The sequence below is a fragment of the Enhydra lutris genome, unplaced genomic scaffold (genome assembly GCF_002288905.1).
Source record: "Enhydra lutris kenyoni isolate GAN:26980312 unplaced genomic scaffold, ASM228890v2 scaffoldscaffold31, whole genome shotgun sequence".
Taxonomy (NCBI): Eukaryota; Metazoa; Chordata; class Mammalia; order Carnivora; family Mustelidae; genus Enhydra; species Enhydra lutris.
Genome location: NW_019154115.1, coordinates 19,114,233 through 19,132,144, shown reverse-complemented (window position 1 = coordinate 19,132,144; position 17,912 = coordinate 19,114,233). Strand labels below are relative to the sequence as shown.

Genomic DNA, 17,912 nt, shown 5'->3' with positions numbered 1-17,912 from the left:
ATAAAATCTTTAAAAAAAATAAAATAAAAAATTAAAAAAAAGGGCTTAAGACTCAGGATGAATTTTGTTCTTTGGGAACTCAAGTATTTTTTATTAATTTTTCCAAACATACAGAAAAATGGAAAGAATAAAACAGGGAAACTCATAAACTAACCAACTAAACAACTGCAGACAATTTGCCTCATTTGCTTTATCTATGTGTGTATGAGCATTTTTTTCCTGAACCATTTCAAAGTGAGTCTCATGCATCACCTATGAAGAACTTTTTCCCACATAATAATACATAACATCTAAAAAGTTAGTAATTCTCTATTCAAATTTCCTAAATTGTCCCAAGAACACATTTGGTCACTATTTCATTTTTGATCTGGCATCCACCTGAGGTTCATGCATGACATTTGGTTGGCATGTCTCTTTAGTCCGTTATTCTAGAACCACACCACTCCCCCTGCTTATGCCCGTGACACTGACTTTCTAAAAAGACTAGGTCAGTTGTCATAGAGAATGTTCCACATCCTGGATTTGTCAGATGGTTTCCTCCTGGTGTCATTTAACTTGTTCCTCTGTCCCTGCATTTGTTGTAAACAGGAAGTTAGGTCTCAAGGCTTGATTAGATGCAGATCTGGCTTATATTTTAAAAGACAGGCAGCATATAAAATGTCCAAATTAACATGATTTATCAACATTTGTAATTTGGTATTAAGAGCAAAAGATAACAGCTTTCTGAGAAGGAAGAATTCAAAGGGGCATCATTAACAACACTTCCCCCTTGAAGAGCATTGCAGTAATGTAATAAAGTGTTTTCATATACATTATTTCAGATGATGCTCATCTGCCAGCCTACTTCACAGGTTTGTTACATTATCGCCCTTACTTTCCTAATAAGGAAAACCGAGGCTCAGTGAAGTTAAATGACATAGCCAAGATTAGCAATTAAGAAGCAGTGTAAGTCTTGAAGACAAGTCCTAGAATAACATGGAGTTATTCAGAAAACACTATATAATCTCAGGATTACCTAGATGTATACGTGGGAGATGAAATTTATGCCAGGTCTTGAAAGATGGGACAGCACTCACTCATTCCAGGCACCTTGCTAGATGCTGGAGAAAGATCAGTACACAAGATAGTCATGGTCTCTGCCCTCACAGAAGCTAAAGTGTGATGGCAAATAAAAAACAAAAATACAATCACACAGGAAAGCAGAGGAGGGCATTCCAGACAAAAGAAACCATGTGAGCAAGACAAGACAGAGGTAGGAAGCAATTTGCTGGGGTGAAGGGAAGACAGTAAAGGGGTCAATGCGGACCACAAAAGGTGAACTGGGAGAGAGAAAAACCAATCTAGGTGGGGAAGGCAGGGCCAATACCTACTCTACTAACGTATCCTCTCCCTTTCTTTTTTTTTTTTTAAGATTTTTTTTTATTTATTTGACAGACAGAGATCACAAGTAGGCAGAGAAGCAGGCAGAGAGAGAGGAGGAAGGCTCCCTGCTGAGCAGAGAGCTCCATGTGGGGCTCAATCCCAAGACCCTGGGATCATGACCCAAACTGAAGGCAGAGGCTTTAATCCACTGAGCCACCCAGGCGCCCCCTCTCCCTTTCTTTCAAAGACGAACTAGTTCATGAAAGTAGAACGTTCTAAGCGTTTATGTTCAAACAAGGGCCCCCCCACATCTCCTTGCCACGGTGAAGTCATCTGTAGGAATCTGTGTGCCCTTTCTGTATCAGCTGCGACAACAGCACAGGCATTCCTCCCAAGACCGCAGACTATTCACCTGCGGCTGTTCTCAAATGACAGCACCAGTATTCGTTACTGCAGCAACAAAGAGGGAGACACGTCCAAGTTCAAAACTACAAAATGAGTCAAAACCACCTGAAAGGCTCCTAGTGATCATGGTACACAGCCCAAAAAGGCCATCAGAGACCCCCGAAAAGCTCATCAACCTGTCGTAACCTTGCTGTCCCCTTCCTGAAGGGCCTTCACATCCTAACAGACGTGCGTCCCAGACAAACCTGGCGGAAGTGCTGATGCCAGGAACTATGCTCCAAGAGCGCAATTGTGAAGTCAGTCTGCATGTTTTAGGGTTATGGTGAAATCGTTCGAAAGCCAAAATCTAAGGATGCCACCAAGGCCAAGCAACGTACCCTCCCGTTTCTTCCCCACTTTATGGCCTTCAAAGCTCTTTTACATGAGTTTTACATGAGTTACCTTGTTTAATCTTCCCAATACTCATTCAGGGTAGGAATGCTTCATTTCATCAGCAGGTGTCTACTGAAGAGCAGACACTGTTCTACTGTTCTACTGTTCTACTCACTGACCAAGGCAAAGCCAAGCCCCACCTTCGTGAAGCTTCCACATTAGCCGGGCAGGGACCACAGAGGAACACACACCGTGCAATGTTAGTTAGTGGTTAAGTGCTTGAGGAAAGACTGGGCACAGCGAAGGGGCAGAGACAGGAAGTGCTGTGTTATAGACTAGACAGAGTGAACAAGGACAACCTCCGTGAAGAGACATTTTTGCAGACAGAGGTCTGAAGGACGTGAGGAAGCAGGTTTTTTTTTAAGAGCTTCCAGGTAGATGGAATGCCAAATGCAAGAGCTCTGAGATGGGAATGTGCCCCACTCACCACGGACCAGATACCAGCGTACAGTGGGGCTGAAGGGCAGGTGTGGGGGGGGAGGGGCAGAGGAAGAACACAAAGGACCTGATAGGGTGGGACCCTGTAGGCCATTAAGGCCAAGATTCTGTAAGGCCCGCCTTCTACTGAACACAGAAGGAAACAAAACAGTCAGGAAGTACAAAGGACTTGCTTGAAGTCAACCAAAAAGTGACATTTTGGGAAATGCCCTATGCTGGGATTTCTTCTCAGGGCTCAAGCTTCTCCTCATGGAGATGAGAAGTGCTCTTTAAGGGGCACCTGGCTGGCTTAGTTGGTATAGCATGCAACCCTTGATATCGGGGTTGTGAGTTCAAGCCCCATGTTGGGTGTGGAGATCACTTTAAAATAAAATCTTAGGGGCACCTGGCCAGCTCAGTCGTTAGGCAACAGCCTTTGGCTCAGGTCACCATCCCAGGTTCTGGGATAGAGCCCCATACCGGGCTCCCTGCTCAGTGGGAAGCCTGCTTCTCTCTCTCCCGCTCCCCCAGCTTGTGTTCCCTCTCTTGCTGTCTCTCTGTCAAATAAATAAATAAACTCTTTTAAAATAAATAAATAATAAATAAATAAGTAAATAAAATCTTAAAAAAGTGTTCTTTCAGAAACAAAGAAAGAGATAAAGCAAGTGCTTCATCATGGTAGGAGACACGTGGCAGGAGACACACCCCAATCAATCCCATTTAAGTACACCCTAGGGAACTCTCACAAGGGTCCAAAGGGAGCCATGCGCAAGGATGGTCATGACTGTACCGTCTGATGCAGCAAAAGGCTGAAAACAGTTGTCTCATTCTAGGGGAATTGACATAGAATAAGTAAAATGTGGTACATGTCCAAGACTGCTCTGCAAAGACAAATAATGAATAGTATCATGTAGCATCATGAATAGGTCAGAAACATGGTATTTTGTTTAAAAAAAAAAAAAAAAAAAGTAAAGACAAACTGGAAGAAAAGCTGGGGGTGGTCACTGCTTCTGTTTAAATATTCCTGGTTCTCCTTCCAAGAAGCCCCCGCTCCTTTGAAGGTCAGCACAGCCGTATGATTTGCTTCAGCCAGTAAAATGGGAGCAAAAGCAACCTGTGTCACTTCTCAACAAAAACTTTAGGAGCCAGAATGCGATTCACAAGACGCCCTTCTCACGTGAGCATATATCAGAGATGGTACCTCCATAAGCCTAGATCCCTAATGGAATCCAGTGAACAGAGACTCCCACTGACCTGCAAGTGTGTTCAACTACTGATTTTCTGGTTGTTTGTAACCTCAACATAACCTAATCTATCCCAACTGAGGCATATTTACAGCACGAAAGTAATTTTTACAAAATCTGAATATATTTAGGGTGTACAACATGAGATTTGATACACATACAGAGAAACAATTACTATAGTCAAGCTAATTAACAAAAGTATTTATTTCCTTACATAGTTACCATTTTTTTATGTGAGCACCTGAAATCTACTATGTTACCAAATTTCCAGTATTTAATACAGTGGTATTAACTATAGCTGCCATGCTGTACATTAGATCTCTAGGTTTATTCATCCTACATTAACTACAGCTTTGTACCCTCTGACCAATACCCCCACCTTTCCACCCCAGGTAACCACCTATCCACTCTCTGTTTCTACTTATTCCCCCCTTTTTTTAGATTCCACATATAAGTGAGATCACACAGTATTTTTTTTCACCTCTGTCTGGCTTATTTCATTTAATCTGTCTTCCAGGTTCATCCATGTTGTCACAAATAGCAGGATCTCCCTTCTTAAGGCAAAATAACAGCACAATCGCATTCAGCATTCTCTGCACAGAAACACACAAAACAATACCATCTACCTCCCAAAGGTACATACCAACAAATGGGTGGAACTGTAAGACCAAATATTAAATACCCTAGAGTGGGTGAGTGCCTGTGAAAGAAAAGGAAATGGGGAGAGGGAAATGACAGCAAAGGGTAAATAAATGAAAAAGTACAAAAAGATGTGTTAAACACATTGTGCAAGTATTAGAAATTTAAGACACTCACTGTTTTACTCAAGCATTTTTGCACTTACTATATGCCAGCTACTGTGTCCCAGGGACTACTTACAGAACACTGAATCAGAAAAAGGCAGTACTGGGGTGCCTGGGTGGCTTGGTGGGTTAAGCCTCTGCCTTCAGCTAGGGTCATGATCCCAGGGTCCTGGGATCAAGCCCCATGTCCGGCTCTCTGCTCGGCAGGGAGCCTGCTTTCCCCTCTCTCTCTGCCTGCCTCTCTGCCTACTTGTGATCTCTCTGTCAAATAAATGAGTGAAATCTTTAAAAAAAAAAAAAAGAAAGAAAGAAAAAGGCAGTACTAACCTTACAGTTTATGGTGTACAAAAAAGAGAGATATTTAAGATATCCTAGTAAAAAATTATAGACAGTGAATAAATGTCATTAAAAAAAAAAAATCAGGTGATGGGGTCGTAGCTGGCTCAGTTCGTGAAGCATGCAACTCTCCTGATCACAGAGTCATGAATTTGGGTCCCACACTGGGTGTGGAACCTACTTAAAAAAAAAGAAAGAAAGAAAGAAAGAAAGGCACTCTTAAATGCCCTGTCTTTAAAAAAAAAAAAAAAAAAAAAATCAGATGACATGGGAAAGTGACCTCCCTTACAGATAAAGTGGTCTGTGAACACCTCGGGGCAAATGGCATTTAGGTAGAGATGATGATTACTTCCTTCCCAGCTTGGGAAGAGGAAGGAATGATTCATTCTAGGCTAAGGGAACAGCACGTGCAAGGGCCTGGAGGGGGTACAGACCATCCCCAGGAGGAAGTGAAAGAGGACTAGAATGGTGGAAGAAAGTAGCAGCAGGAAATGTGGTTAAAGAGATGGGGGGGGGCTGCTACAGGGGGCAGATCTCTGGGTCTCACAGCCCAGTAGGAGTCTGGATTTCATTCTAACTGCAATGGAACCATGAAAACATTTGAAACAGGGGGCTGATATTATCTTATTTCCAATTTATTTCATGCTAACACTTAGTACCCGTGCAGTACGCTCAGACATTTTTGCAAAAATTTGCAAAAAAGGTACTTTTGCACTCTTTTTTCTTCAAGGACCCTGGCAACTTGCATAAACTTCAGGTCCCATGTACCCAGCTCCACCTGAATGTGTTAAGTGCTAAATTAGAGGTAAATCCAAAGTGCCAAGGAGCCACAGAAGAGAAACAACCTTGCCAAGTTAGTACCAAGAGATCCTTTATGTCTACGGATTTTTTTTTTTTTTTTTTGCTTCCTTAGTTTACTTGACATGATAATGTTGAAACCGTGCCCTGGTCTAATCACAGAAATCACGAGAACAGCAGCCTTACTTGAGAAACACTCTCGAAGGTGAAAGATGAATATGTGTACAGCTTTCCTCCCTTTAGTGCCAGGAAATGTAGGGGAACAGTCCCTGTTTGTCTCAGGCAGCCTACACAAAGATGCCTCCTATTGTAACACAGCAATGAGTCATGGAGGTAGATGCAGATGGCACAAAAAACTAAGCAATTTTGGGGATTCGCTTATCCAGAAGCGAAGGCACCTTTACACACATATCCACCACCACGAATGGAAACTACCTTCTAGTTTCTTTCAGCTTTCTCAACATTTATCCAGTAGCAAAGGCACCAGAAGCTAACATTTATGGAAAGTTTACTACGTATTAGCTCATTTAACCTTCAAAACTACCCTAAGTAGGTTCTATCATTAGCTCCATTTTTACAGATGACAAAACTAAACCTAACTAAGCTGCATCTCTAAGATAAGACTGATATTTGTCCCAGATCACAAAACCACAAAGTAAAAGAGGCAGGCATCAAACTTAGCCTGATTCCAGAGTCCAACCTCCTAACCACTGCTGAGAATCTCCCAGTCCCACCAAACTTTTCTGCCACCAACTCCAGAGTATTCTTTTCCTGCCTGTATTTTTTCCTTTTTTTAAAGATTTATTTATTTTAGAGAGGCAGCATGAGCATGAGGAGCAGAGAGAGAGAAAAATCCTCAAGCAGACTCCTCATTGATCTCAACTCGGACCCGATACCAGGACCCCGAGATCAAGCATGACCCGAGCTGAAACCAAGAGTCGGACACTTAACAGTGCCATCCAGGCGCCCCTGTATTTTTTAATGAGATTCCTTCCATTTGCAAGAATACAGGTGTAGCGCCACAATTAACAAGCAAATGACAACAGGTACTTCCACTAAGTACCTACTTCCAAATCAAATAAGGGCAGGATGGTCAGGCCACAACATTCAACCAGGCACTGTGGTCAAAATTTGTCCTGCCCTGTGCTGGGGGGATGTCAATTTGTTTTAAAGGGGTAAAATTGTGTACAGTAAGCCTGAATGACTGTCTGCATAGACTCTGACCTGTGCAAGTCAATATCACACAGAAGAGACTTGACAGTAACTGAAGAGCATCTGTTGGGAACAGGTATGAGGAAACTAACTGAGTTCACAACACAGGTCCTCCACTGGCCTTGTGATCATTACAGGGATGGAGAGAGTCACCAAGCCAGCAGGTCCCCAGGCTATTAAAATCTAAAGAGAGAAAGGAAGGTCATAGAAATCACCAAAGGGCAGACAGTTCAGGCCTACGCCATTCATTTCATCAGCTAGCTTCCATGCATCTCCAGTGTGCAAATAAAGATTAAGAACCAAATCTTTTCTGGTTAAATCTGCAGCTAGCCGGGTCTCTCTCCCTAACAGTCTTGTTCCCTATTAAGGGCGCAAAAAGAGTTGTGGGAGTTCGGAAACACCCCCACGAAAGAGCCCTCATCACTGTTTAATGAGATAAAGTGCCGGCTTGTGAGCAACACTGGAAGCTGCGGAGATGGAGCACCTTGCGCTGGTTTTCATGGCTACGGGTGTTCACGTCTCAGGTCAGTTTAGGGCTCATGGTAAAGTACGGAAAGCCAGGAGAGTCACTGGTGAGGAGGGATTTGTTAATGAATGAAGAGTGAGACGAAGAAGAGGAAAGCTGCTCCCTTGGAGACAAGATAGTTTCCAGGAAGAAGGCCAAGGACCCGGAGGCCCCGAAGTCGGCAAGAGAAAAGCCACCGGGATACCCGTGCGCACACGCCCCAGCCAGCCAGCCAGCAGCCGCAACGAGGCGGCACTCCCGGCCCACAGGTGTCAAGCACAAAGGTGAGGACGCGGCTTGCTCGTCCCAACTCCACATTCCATACCCCGAGCCGATCTCAAAGACGCAAATGCGATCTTAATTCTTTCCAGGACATTTGCTCCCTTCTCCCCTTCGCAGGCCACGATCCCAGACGATCTGGAGGAAACAGCTTGGGGTTGGGGGGGGGGGGGGGACGGGAGATGAACCAGTTTTCATCTTTCAGAGGGAGAAAGCGAATGGCCAGTGGCCAAGGATGACTGCAAGGGTCGGGAGAGGGGGAAAACTGGGGCTCGTTAGGTCCACTGACGGGTCTGAATCAGGAGCACAATCTGTGCTTAGTCACCGATACCTCGGCAGCCGGGAGTTCCTAGCCCCTGCCAGCCTGAAACGTACGTGACGAACCCGAGCGGAGCCCGGCGCGCCGCGCACACCCGCCTGGGCTCCTACACCCCAGCAGTGGCCTCTGCAGCCCGGACCGGCGCTCGCCGCCCACCCCAGACTTACTCCGCCGAGCTGGTCCCGTTAACCGCGGAGCCGTCGGGGGCCGGGTTCAGCTGGATGGGCGTCGGCTTCTTCTTGGGCATTCTGGACCAGGGAAGGCGCTTCTAACTCCGAGGGGAGGGCGGCCCCTCTCTTGCTTCCTCCCTCTGAGCTGCCCCACGCCCGCCGCGCAAGGCCAAGTAGGGGCCGCGAGCCCCGGGGCTGCCTTCGGGGGGCGCGCCCCTCGTGGTCCAGTCAACGCCAAGGGGCCGCTGGCGGTTTCGGGGGACCCCCGCCCCACTCGCCTGGGGCTCGCCTTGGCGCGCAACGAATCGAAGGGCTTCCCCGCCGGCGCAGCTCGGCAGCCCGGGATTCCCTCCCTCTCTCCCTCAGTCAACCCGTCCTTCAGGCTCGACCGACACAGCCACAGCCCTGCTCCAGCTTCAGCCCGGAAAATACCGCCGCCGCCGGCGCCGCGCTCCAGCCGCTCCGCGCAGCCGTCCCAGGGAGGGAATGGAGAGCGGAGCAGGGGCGGGGAAGAGGGAAGCCTCGCCCCTCCACCGGGGCTGCTGCGCTTTCCACACACCCACTCGGCTCCGCCCCTATTGCCTCGCCGACAGCCAATGGGAGCACGCCTCGGCGGCAGATGACGCGGAAATACGTCACGGGGGCGCGGCGTGCTGCCCTGGGGGCGGGGTCCGGTGCTGACTCCACAGCGCCCTCTGCTGCCACGCGGCACTCAGGTGGACCCACCAGGAAAGGAGGTGGTGCATCCTGGTTCACGGAGCTAAGGTGGGTTTCACGTGGCGGGGCGCCGGGCTGTCTCCTCTTCTGCGGTGACTGGAGCGCCCTCCCCGGGCCGAGTCACGTTGAAGGAGATGAAATAATAAAATGAGTAAGGAAAGACTTCCCATTTCTAGAAGAGAGGGAGCCTAAGGAACTCGAAAACTTGTCAAAACACTCCTTGAGCCTAACAAACTATCAAATAGATAGATTTATATAAAAGTGTATTGCACACAATTGATCTACTGATGAGGGTACTGATGAGGGTACTGATGATGGTTCTAAATGCTGATGAGATTGTAAGTGGGCAACTTTTTTTTTAAACATTTTATTTATTCATTTGAGGAAGAGAGAGAGAGAGAGAGAGCGAGAGCATGAGAGGGGAGAAGGTCAGAGGGAGAAGCAGACTCCCCATGGACCTGGGAGCCCGATGTGAGACTCGCTCCCCAGACCCTGGGATCGTGACCTGAGCCGAAGGCAGTCGCTTAACCAACTGAGCCACCCAGGCGCCCTGGGCAACCTTTTTTGAGAGCAGATTGATAATATTTTTTAAAGCCTTGAACACCCCCCCCAAAAAAAAACCCTTTAAACCAATAATTCCAGTTATATGAAACTTAAAGAAATAAGATGAATAAATAGCTTTAAAAAGTAAAAGAGGTACCATAGATTTTTTTTTTTTTAATGTAAATTCAGGGGTGCCTGGGTGGCTCAGTTGGTTAAGCATAAGACTCTTGATTTTTGCTCAGGTCATGATCTTGTGGCCTGGAATCATGGGATCCCCAGCAATCATTGCCACTCTGGGAGTAGAGCCTGCTTGAGAGTCTCTCCCTCTCCCTTTGCCCCACCCCTGCTCTGTCTCTCTCCCCTCTCATAAACAAACAAATATTCAATCCCTCTCTTTCCCCCCTCTATTCAGTCCTAAAGGTATTAAGTATGCAGAACAAACTAAGCACCTGCACCTGCTGGTCCAGAGCAGAGTGTCAGCCACCCACGTGTTTGCTGTATATAGAGAATAAGGTTTCCTCTTCATTTTGTAGTCCTTGGTACTTTCTGAATTTTTTATTATCCATATAACTTAATTAAAAACATTTTTTTAATTTTTAACATTAATATGGGAATGTACAGTAGTGCAGACAATTTGGGAAACAGTCTGGCAATTCCTCCAGTTAAATATAGTTACCGTATGATCCAGAAATTCTACCCCTAACTATATGCTCAAGAGAAATGAAAAAAGTATATCCATACAAAAACTTACACACAGATGTTTATGGAAGCATTATTCATGATAACCAAAGAGTGGAAGCAATCCAAATTTCCATCAAATCATGAATGGATGAACAAAAGGTGACATACCCATACAACAGAATATTACTCAGCCATGAAGAGGAACGAAGGGCTGATCCATGCTACAGCATGAATGACTTTGAAAACATGATGCTAAGTGAAAGCGGTCAGTCATAAAATGTCACATATTGTACGATCCCCTTTAGAGGAAATGTCCAGAACAGGCAAATCTATAGAGACAGAGTTGATTAGTGGTTGTTTAGGCCTTGGTAGGGCAGATGAACTTGGGACAGTAAAATGACAGCTTAAGTGCCTGAGTTTCTTTCTAAGGTGATGAAAATGTCCTAAAATTGACTGTGGTGATGGTTGCTCGTCTCTGTAAATTTATTAAAACCATTGAACTACATACTTTAAATGAGCAAATTATATGGTATATATGTATTGTCTCTTAATAAAGCTGTCATTAGGGACGCCTGGGTGGCTCAGTTGGTTAAGCAGCTGCCTTCGGCTCAGGTCATGATCCCAGCGTCCTGGGATCGAGTCCCACATCGGGCTCCTTGCTCAGCGGGGAGCTTGCTTCTCCCTCTGCCTCTGCCTACCACTCTGTCTGCCTGTGCTCATGCTCGCTCGCTCTCTCTCTCTCTCTCTAATAAATAAATAAAAATCTTTAAAAAAAATAAAGCTGTTATTAAAGCAATAACATCAATGATAAAATTCAGGAGAAAGAGCCAAGAATAGCCGAGAGAGTCTTGAAGAACAAAACTGGAAGATCCATGCTACCAGATATTGAGATCCATCTGAGTATTTAAAACAGTATGGCACTAGCATAAGGACAGACAAGTAGACCAGTGGGGTAGAATAAAGAGTCTGAAAACAAACCCATATTTGATCACCTAATTTTTGGCAAAGATGATAATACAGTGCAGTGGGGGAAAGGATGATCTTTTAAACAAATGGCGATGGGCCAATTGAATCTCCATAAGAGAAAAGTAAGTCTTAATCCCTATATCACACCATATATAACAAATCAACTCTAGGTGGATTATAGAACTAAATAAAGCTTCTAGAAGAAAATACTGGAGAATATCTTCATGATATTATGGTAGGTGAAGTCTTTGGGGGGGGTATTTTTTAGGAGTTTTTTGTTTGTTTGGGGTTTGTTTTTTTGGTTTTAAGTAAGTTCTACACCCAACCTGGGGCTTGAACTCACAACCTGGAGATCAAGAGTCACATGCTCTAATGACTGAGCCAGCCAGGTGCACCTCAGCAAAGATTTCTTAAAGAAGACACAAAAAACAAATCATGAAGGAAAAATACAATAAATTGGACTCTATTCTTATTAGTTACTTCTGACCTTCAAAAAGGGTAAAAATAGAGAGGACATTTACAATTCATATGTTGGGGGGAAAACCTCTTGTCCATAATATATAAAAACTCCTACACATAGGGAGGCTGGATAGCTCAGTTGGTTAAGCATCTGCCTTCAGCTCAGCTCAGGTCCTAGGGTCCTGGGATTGGGTCCCACATTGAGCTATCTGCTCAGCAGGGAGGCTCCATCTCCCTCTCCCTTTGCCTGCAGCTCCCCCTGCTTGTGAGCTCTCTTGCGCTCTCTCTCCGTATCAAATAAATAAAGAAAACCCTTCTTAAAAATTAAAAAAAAACCTCTTGCACATAAACAAAAAAAAGACAATCCGATAGAAAAATGGGCAAAAGACTTGAACAGACCCTTAATAAAAGAAGATATCCAAATGGTTAATAATCATGAAAAGAGGATGGCTCAGGTAATGATCCCAGAGTCCTAGGATTGAGTCCCACATCAGGCTCCTTGCTCAGCGGGAAGACTGCTTCCCCCTCTCTCTCTGTCTCCCTCTCTACCTACTTGTGATCTCTCTATCAAATAAATAAATAAATATTTTTTTAAAAAACACCAAAAAAGCCCCAAAACAAATAATCATGAAAAGATGCTGAACTTTCTTAGTTATGAGGGAACTAAAAATCACAATGTAAGTACTTATTTCCACTAAAATGTACACTTTAGAATGGTCAAAATGGTGGGGTGCCTGGGTGGTACAGTTGGTTAAAAGTTGGGCTCTGCGCTCAGCACAGAGTCTGCTTATGACTCTCCCTTTCCAAATGAATCTAGATGAAACCAGAGAGAGAGACAAACCATAAGAGACTCTTAATCTTAGGAAATGAACTGAGGGTTGCTGGAGGGGGGCGTGAGGGGATGTGGTGGCTGGGTGAAGGACATTGGGGAGGGTATGTGTTGTGGTGAGCTCTCTGGGTTGTGTAAGACTGATAAATCACAGACATGTGCCCCTGAAACAAATAATACATTATATGTTAATAATAAAAATATAAAGATAATAAAGTGGGGAAACAGACTGCCAAAAAAAAAAAAAAAAAGACTCTGTCCCTCTCCCTCTGCCCCTCCCTCCTGTGCATTCTCTCTCTCTCTTAAAAAATAAATAAATCTTTTGGGGCACCTGCATGGCTCAGTGGGTTAAGCCTCTGCCTTTCGCTCAGGTTACAATCTCAGGGACCTGGGCTTGAGCCCCACATCAGGGTTCTTGCTCAGCAGAGAGCCTGCTTCGCACTCCACCCACCACCCACCCCGCCTACCTCTCTGCCTACTTGTGATCTCTCTGTCAAATAAATAAATAAATAAATACAATCTTTAAAAATAAATAAATCTTTTGAGAAAAAATGGTCAAAATGGTAAAAACTTCATGTATGTTTTACCACAATAAAAAACACACACACAATGATACCACACCCAATATTCTGGCTAAATTGAAAAGGATAGGGGCACCTGGGTGGCTCAGTGGATTAAGCCTCTGCCTTCAGCTCAGGTCCTGATCTCAGGGTCCTGAGATCAAGCCCTGCATCAGGCTCTCTGCTCAGTGGGGAGCCTGCTTCCCGCCCCCCGCCGCCTGCCTCTCTGCCTACTTGTGATCTCTGTCTGTCAAATAAATAAATAAAATCTTTTAAAAAATAAATTGAAAAGGATAAATAATAGCAAATCTTGTTAAGATTTAGAGCAACTAGAAGAGGACTTTCACCCCAAAGGTGGGAGTAATAATGTGTGAAAACAGTTGCAAAAACTGTTTGACCTTATCTACTAAGGTTGAACTTACTTCTACCCCATGACTCAGAGATTCTACTCCCAAGCATATATGTGGAAAAATCAATATATACGTTCTTCAGAAAACATGTACAAGAATGTTCATAGTAACACTATCTGTAATCGTTATTAGGGAAACAACCCAAATGTCCATCAGTCATAAATGGATAAACTGTGGTAAATCCCTGCAATGAAATATTCTATAGCTTTGTGAAAATAGACTATGACTACTTGCAACAATATGAATGAGTCTCACAAACATCCTGTTGAGTAGAAGTTAGACAAAAAGAAGTAATATGTACATATATATATATGTAAAAAATATATGTAGTACAAAATGGGCAAACCTAATCTATGGTGTTAGAAGCTGGGATAGTGGTCATCCTTGAGGAGCAGAGTAATAGGTAGGTGAGTCAAATGGGCTTTTTGGGTGCTAATAATGTTTGCTTTCGTTTTTTAATTTAATTTAATTTATTTATTTGACAGAGACCACAAGTAGGCAGAGAGGCAGGCAGAGAGAGAGGAAGGGAAGCAGGCTCCCCACTGAGCAGAGAGCCTGATTCGGGGCTCGATCCCAGGACCCTGAGACCATGACCTGAGCCGAAGGCAGAGGCCTAACCCACTGAGACACCCAGGTGCCCCTAATGTTTATTTTCTTGATCTGGGTGTGGGTTATACAAGTGTATCCCATTTATGATTTATGTACTTTTCTGGATATATGTTAACCCTTCAATAAAACAATTACAAGAGAAAAGAAAAAGAAATTCACTCAACATTACTAATCATCAGGGAAATGCAAATCAAAACTTCAATGAGATATTGTTAGAAAGGCTGTCATCAAAAAGACAAGCGATAACAAGCATTGGCAGGGTATGGAGAAAAGGGAACCCTTGTATACTGTTGGTGGGTATGCAAATTGATACAGCCAGTATGGAAAACACTGAGGTTTTTAATTTATTTTTGAGGTTCTTCAAAAATAAATTAATTAATCAAGTCAAAATTAAAAAATAAATAAAGCCACCATATGACCCAGCAATCCCACTTCTGGGTATTTATCCAAAGGAACTGACATCAGGATTTCAAGGAGATAACTGAGCTCCCTCCCATGTTCATTATGGTATTATTCACAATAGTCAAGACACGGGATCAGCCCAAGTGTTTGTCAATGGTTGAATGTATAAAGAAGATGTGGTATGTATACACAATGGAATATTATCCAGTCACAAGAAAAAAGAAATCCTGACATTTACAACACGGATGGACCATGAGGCTATTAGGCTAAGTGAGATAAGTCAGGCAGAGAAAGAAAAATACTGTGTGAAACCTTTTAGGTGAAATCTAAAAAAGCCAGACTCAAAGAAATAGAGAATAAAGTGGTGGTTACTAGAGACTGGGATGAGGGGGAAATAGGGAGATAACTGATTGAAAGTTACAAACTACCAGTTATAAGATTACGAAGTTCTGGGGATGTAATGTGTAGCATGGCGGTTACAGCTAGCAATACTGTATTACATACTTGAATGTTGCTAAGACAGTAAATTTTAAATATTCTCATAACAGAAAAGAAATGGTAATTATGTGACAGAATGAAGGTGTTAGCTAATGCCGTGGTGGTAATCATTTTGCAATATACAAATGCATCAAATCGGCAGCTGTAGGACTTAAACTTTTTTTTTTTTTTGAAGATTTTATTTCTTTTTTGACAGAGAGAGAGAGACCCAGGTGCCCCATATAGGCCTTAAACTTAACAGAATGTTACATGTCAATTATATCTTAATAAAGCTAGGATTAAAAAAAGAAATCATGATAAAACCTTTTTTCTCAGAAAATCGGTCAGACCAAAATGTGTTTTGTTTTGCTTTGCTCTTTAGATCGAAAGAGTAATAAAGCTTTTTATCATCTTAAAATATTATATCTTCTTAACATCTTGGGTTTTTTTTGTTTCAAATGGCATGGGTTTAAAAAAAAAAAAAAATAACTGGTCGCCTGGATGGCTCAGTGGGTTAAGCTTCTGCCTTCAGCTCAGGTCATGATCTCGGGGTTCTGGGATTGAGCCCAACATCGGGCTCTCTGCTCAGTGGGGAGCCTGCTTCCCCCTCTCCCTCTGTCTGCCTCTCTGCCTACTTTGGATCTCTCTCTGTGTCAAATAAATAAATAAAATCTTTAAAAAGAAATAAAATAAATAAAAAAGTATATAACTAATTCCAGTGTAATATGTGGGGGGAAAAAAGTAGAAGGGGCACCTGGGTGGTTCAGTGGGTTAAGCCTCTGCCTTTGGCTCAGGTCATGATCTCAGGGGTCTGGGATGGAGCTCGGTATAGGGCTCTCTGCTCAGCAGGAACCTGCTTCCCTCTCTCTCTCTCTGCCTGCCTCTCTGCCTACTTGTGATCTCTCTCTGTCAAATAAATAAATAAAATCTTTTTAAAAAAAACTAGAAAAGTGTAAAGAGGAAATTAAAAACCGTTCCTGAATACACTACTGAACGATAACTTCTGTTTACATTACGGAGTCTGGTATTTAGCTTAGCCATACTCACATGTGGTTGATATTATAGGATCAATGAACTTGATCAATTTATGAGCTTTATTTTAGAGGCAAGTCCAGATTTGTTCCTTACAAATTAAGCTTTTATTCGCTTATGAAAAATTCAGTTGGGAGGTTCAAAATTAAAAGTGCCAAGGTATTGGGGCACCTGGTTGGCTCAGTCAGCTAAGTGTCCAACTGTTGATTTTGGCTCAGGTCATTTTCTCAGTGTTGTGAGATCAAGCCCAGAGTTGGGCTCTGTGCTCAGTGGGTAGTCGTATTGGGATTCTCTCTCTCCTCTCTCTCTACTCCTATCCCAGTTCACACGCACATGCTCTCTCTCTCCCTCTAATATAATTAATAAACCTTTTTTTAAAAAGAAAGAAAGAAAAAAGATTTCCTCTTTTCCTTGTCCTCTGCCCCTCCCCCACACACTCTCTCTTAAAAAAAACATTAAAAAATTTTTTTAAATGCCAAGGTATTGCAAGTAGAAGTTATTCTATATGAAAAAATTCAACCTTCCACATTCTTCTCGTTAATACAACAGTTTCCTACTCTTTAGCCAAAAGTGAACTCTGATTCTTTATCAAAGGCCAATTTTACCAACATTAACCTTGCCTATAATTCATTTGTTCAGGGTGGGGCTCATTCTTCAATGGTTTAAATAAATAGCTAAGAAATAGAATCCATTGTCTAGATTTGTAAGCTCCTGTGAGTTTGGCAGCTGTTCCTACTGAGTAACCGAGCAAAGGATCACAGTGCCAAGGGTAACACTACCCTACCCCCCACCCCCCCCACTCCCCCCCACCGCCCCCGCCCCCGCCACCTCCGCCCCCTTCGGAGGAGGTACATCCGCTTCCTCAATTCTGGATGTCGGACATTCCAAATGCAATGAAACCACTGGGTTATTTTGGGAACCACTTTTAATGGTCACTTGCCCTTCATTTAAAGGAAAAGAGGCCTCAGCAAGGTGAGGAATGATGCAATGCAATTGCTCTCTAAGGATGTGGCTTAAACCAGACAGGATGTCAGATCTGTCGCTTTTTTTGGAGGGGAGTGCGGGCAGGGACCTCACCCTGGCTTGGCATCCGAGAGATGTGCTACTTTGCTTTTCACATTTGGGTAGCACAGTGAAAGAAGATATACCCGGGACATACCAGCTTCCTACAGGGCAGCTGTGGAAAAGGAAGTCTGGACTTCCTTTGGAATCACAATCCAGGATCCCGGATATTCTTTTTCTCAAATCTGGTCTGAGATTAAACAAACCTCTTTCCTAGGACATTCATTTGAATGCTTGTCATCACTGGCCTTTTTTCTTTTCTTTTTTTCATGCTTTTCTCTACTCAACAGAAAACCCCTGCATCACCTTTTCCTGCCAAGTGCTTAGCAAAGATTACAAGCAGGAAGTTTAAAATGAAGAGTGATCATTTGATCTCCAGTGATCTGGGAGCTGTGATAAGAGTATATAGGGCTTCCACAGGCATAACCATCCTAACATCTGACTGGCAATCTTTTTATAATTCACATTCTTGCTCAAAGGCCAGGTCAGCTTGCAGAAAGCTGAGAATTTGCCTGAAAAGAGTTTCATCTTCAACAATGAACTGTGCCTGACATGTAGCCCTGGGGTTATATAAATTTTATGATATCTTGAGCTATAATTATTGACACATCAATGTATTTCGGAGTTGTATGTATTTCCCAAGGAGCAAAGAATCTCTGGGGTGTGCCAGCTGTTTTAATTGTTCAGCCTCATAAAATACAAAGTATTGTTTTTGTTATTATAATGATAGCTTCGTAGTGTCATTATAATTACTACTAAACCAAAGGGCCCTTTATCCTTGCTCCTGTGTGCTTTCTCTGAATAGATAGATCTTTTTTTTTTTTAAGATTTTACTTTATTTAACAGAAAGAGAGCACAAGTAAGTAGAGTGGCAGGCAGAGGG

At 43.4% G+C, this 17,912-nt stretch overlaps 1 protein-coding gene across 2 annotated transcripts in view; it reads right to left on the bottom strand.

The window, feature by feature from the left end:
• The window catches only part of LOC111153158 (mitogen-activated protein kinase kinase 1), an 82,198-nt gene extending 73,434 nt beyond the window's left edge, over window positions 1–8,764 (bottom strand). The window contains exon 1 of one of the 2 annotated variants that reach the window (XM_022511967.1): window positions 8,280–8,764. In XM_022511967.1, the coding sequence (XP_022367675.1) occupies window positions 8,280–8,359 (80 nt within the window). In that variant the 5' untranslated portion in view covers window positions 8,360–8,764. The remainder of the gene's footprint in view (window positions 1–8,279) is intronic. The other variant, XM_022511966.1, reaches the window with a different exon arrangement.
• Between the last annotated feature and the right edge of the window lie 9,148 nt (window positions 8,765–17,912).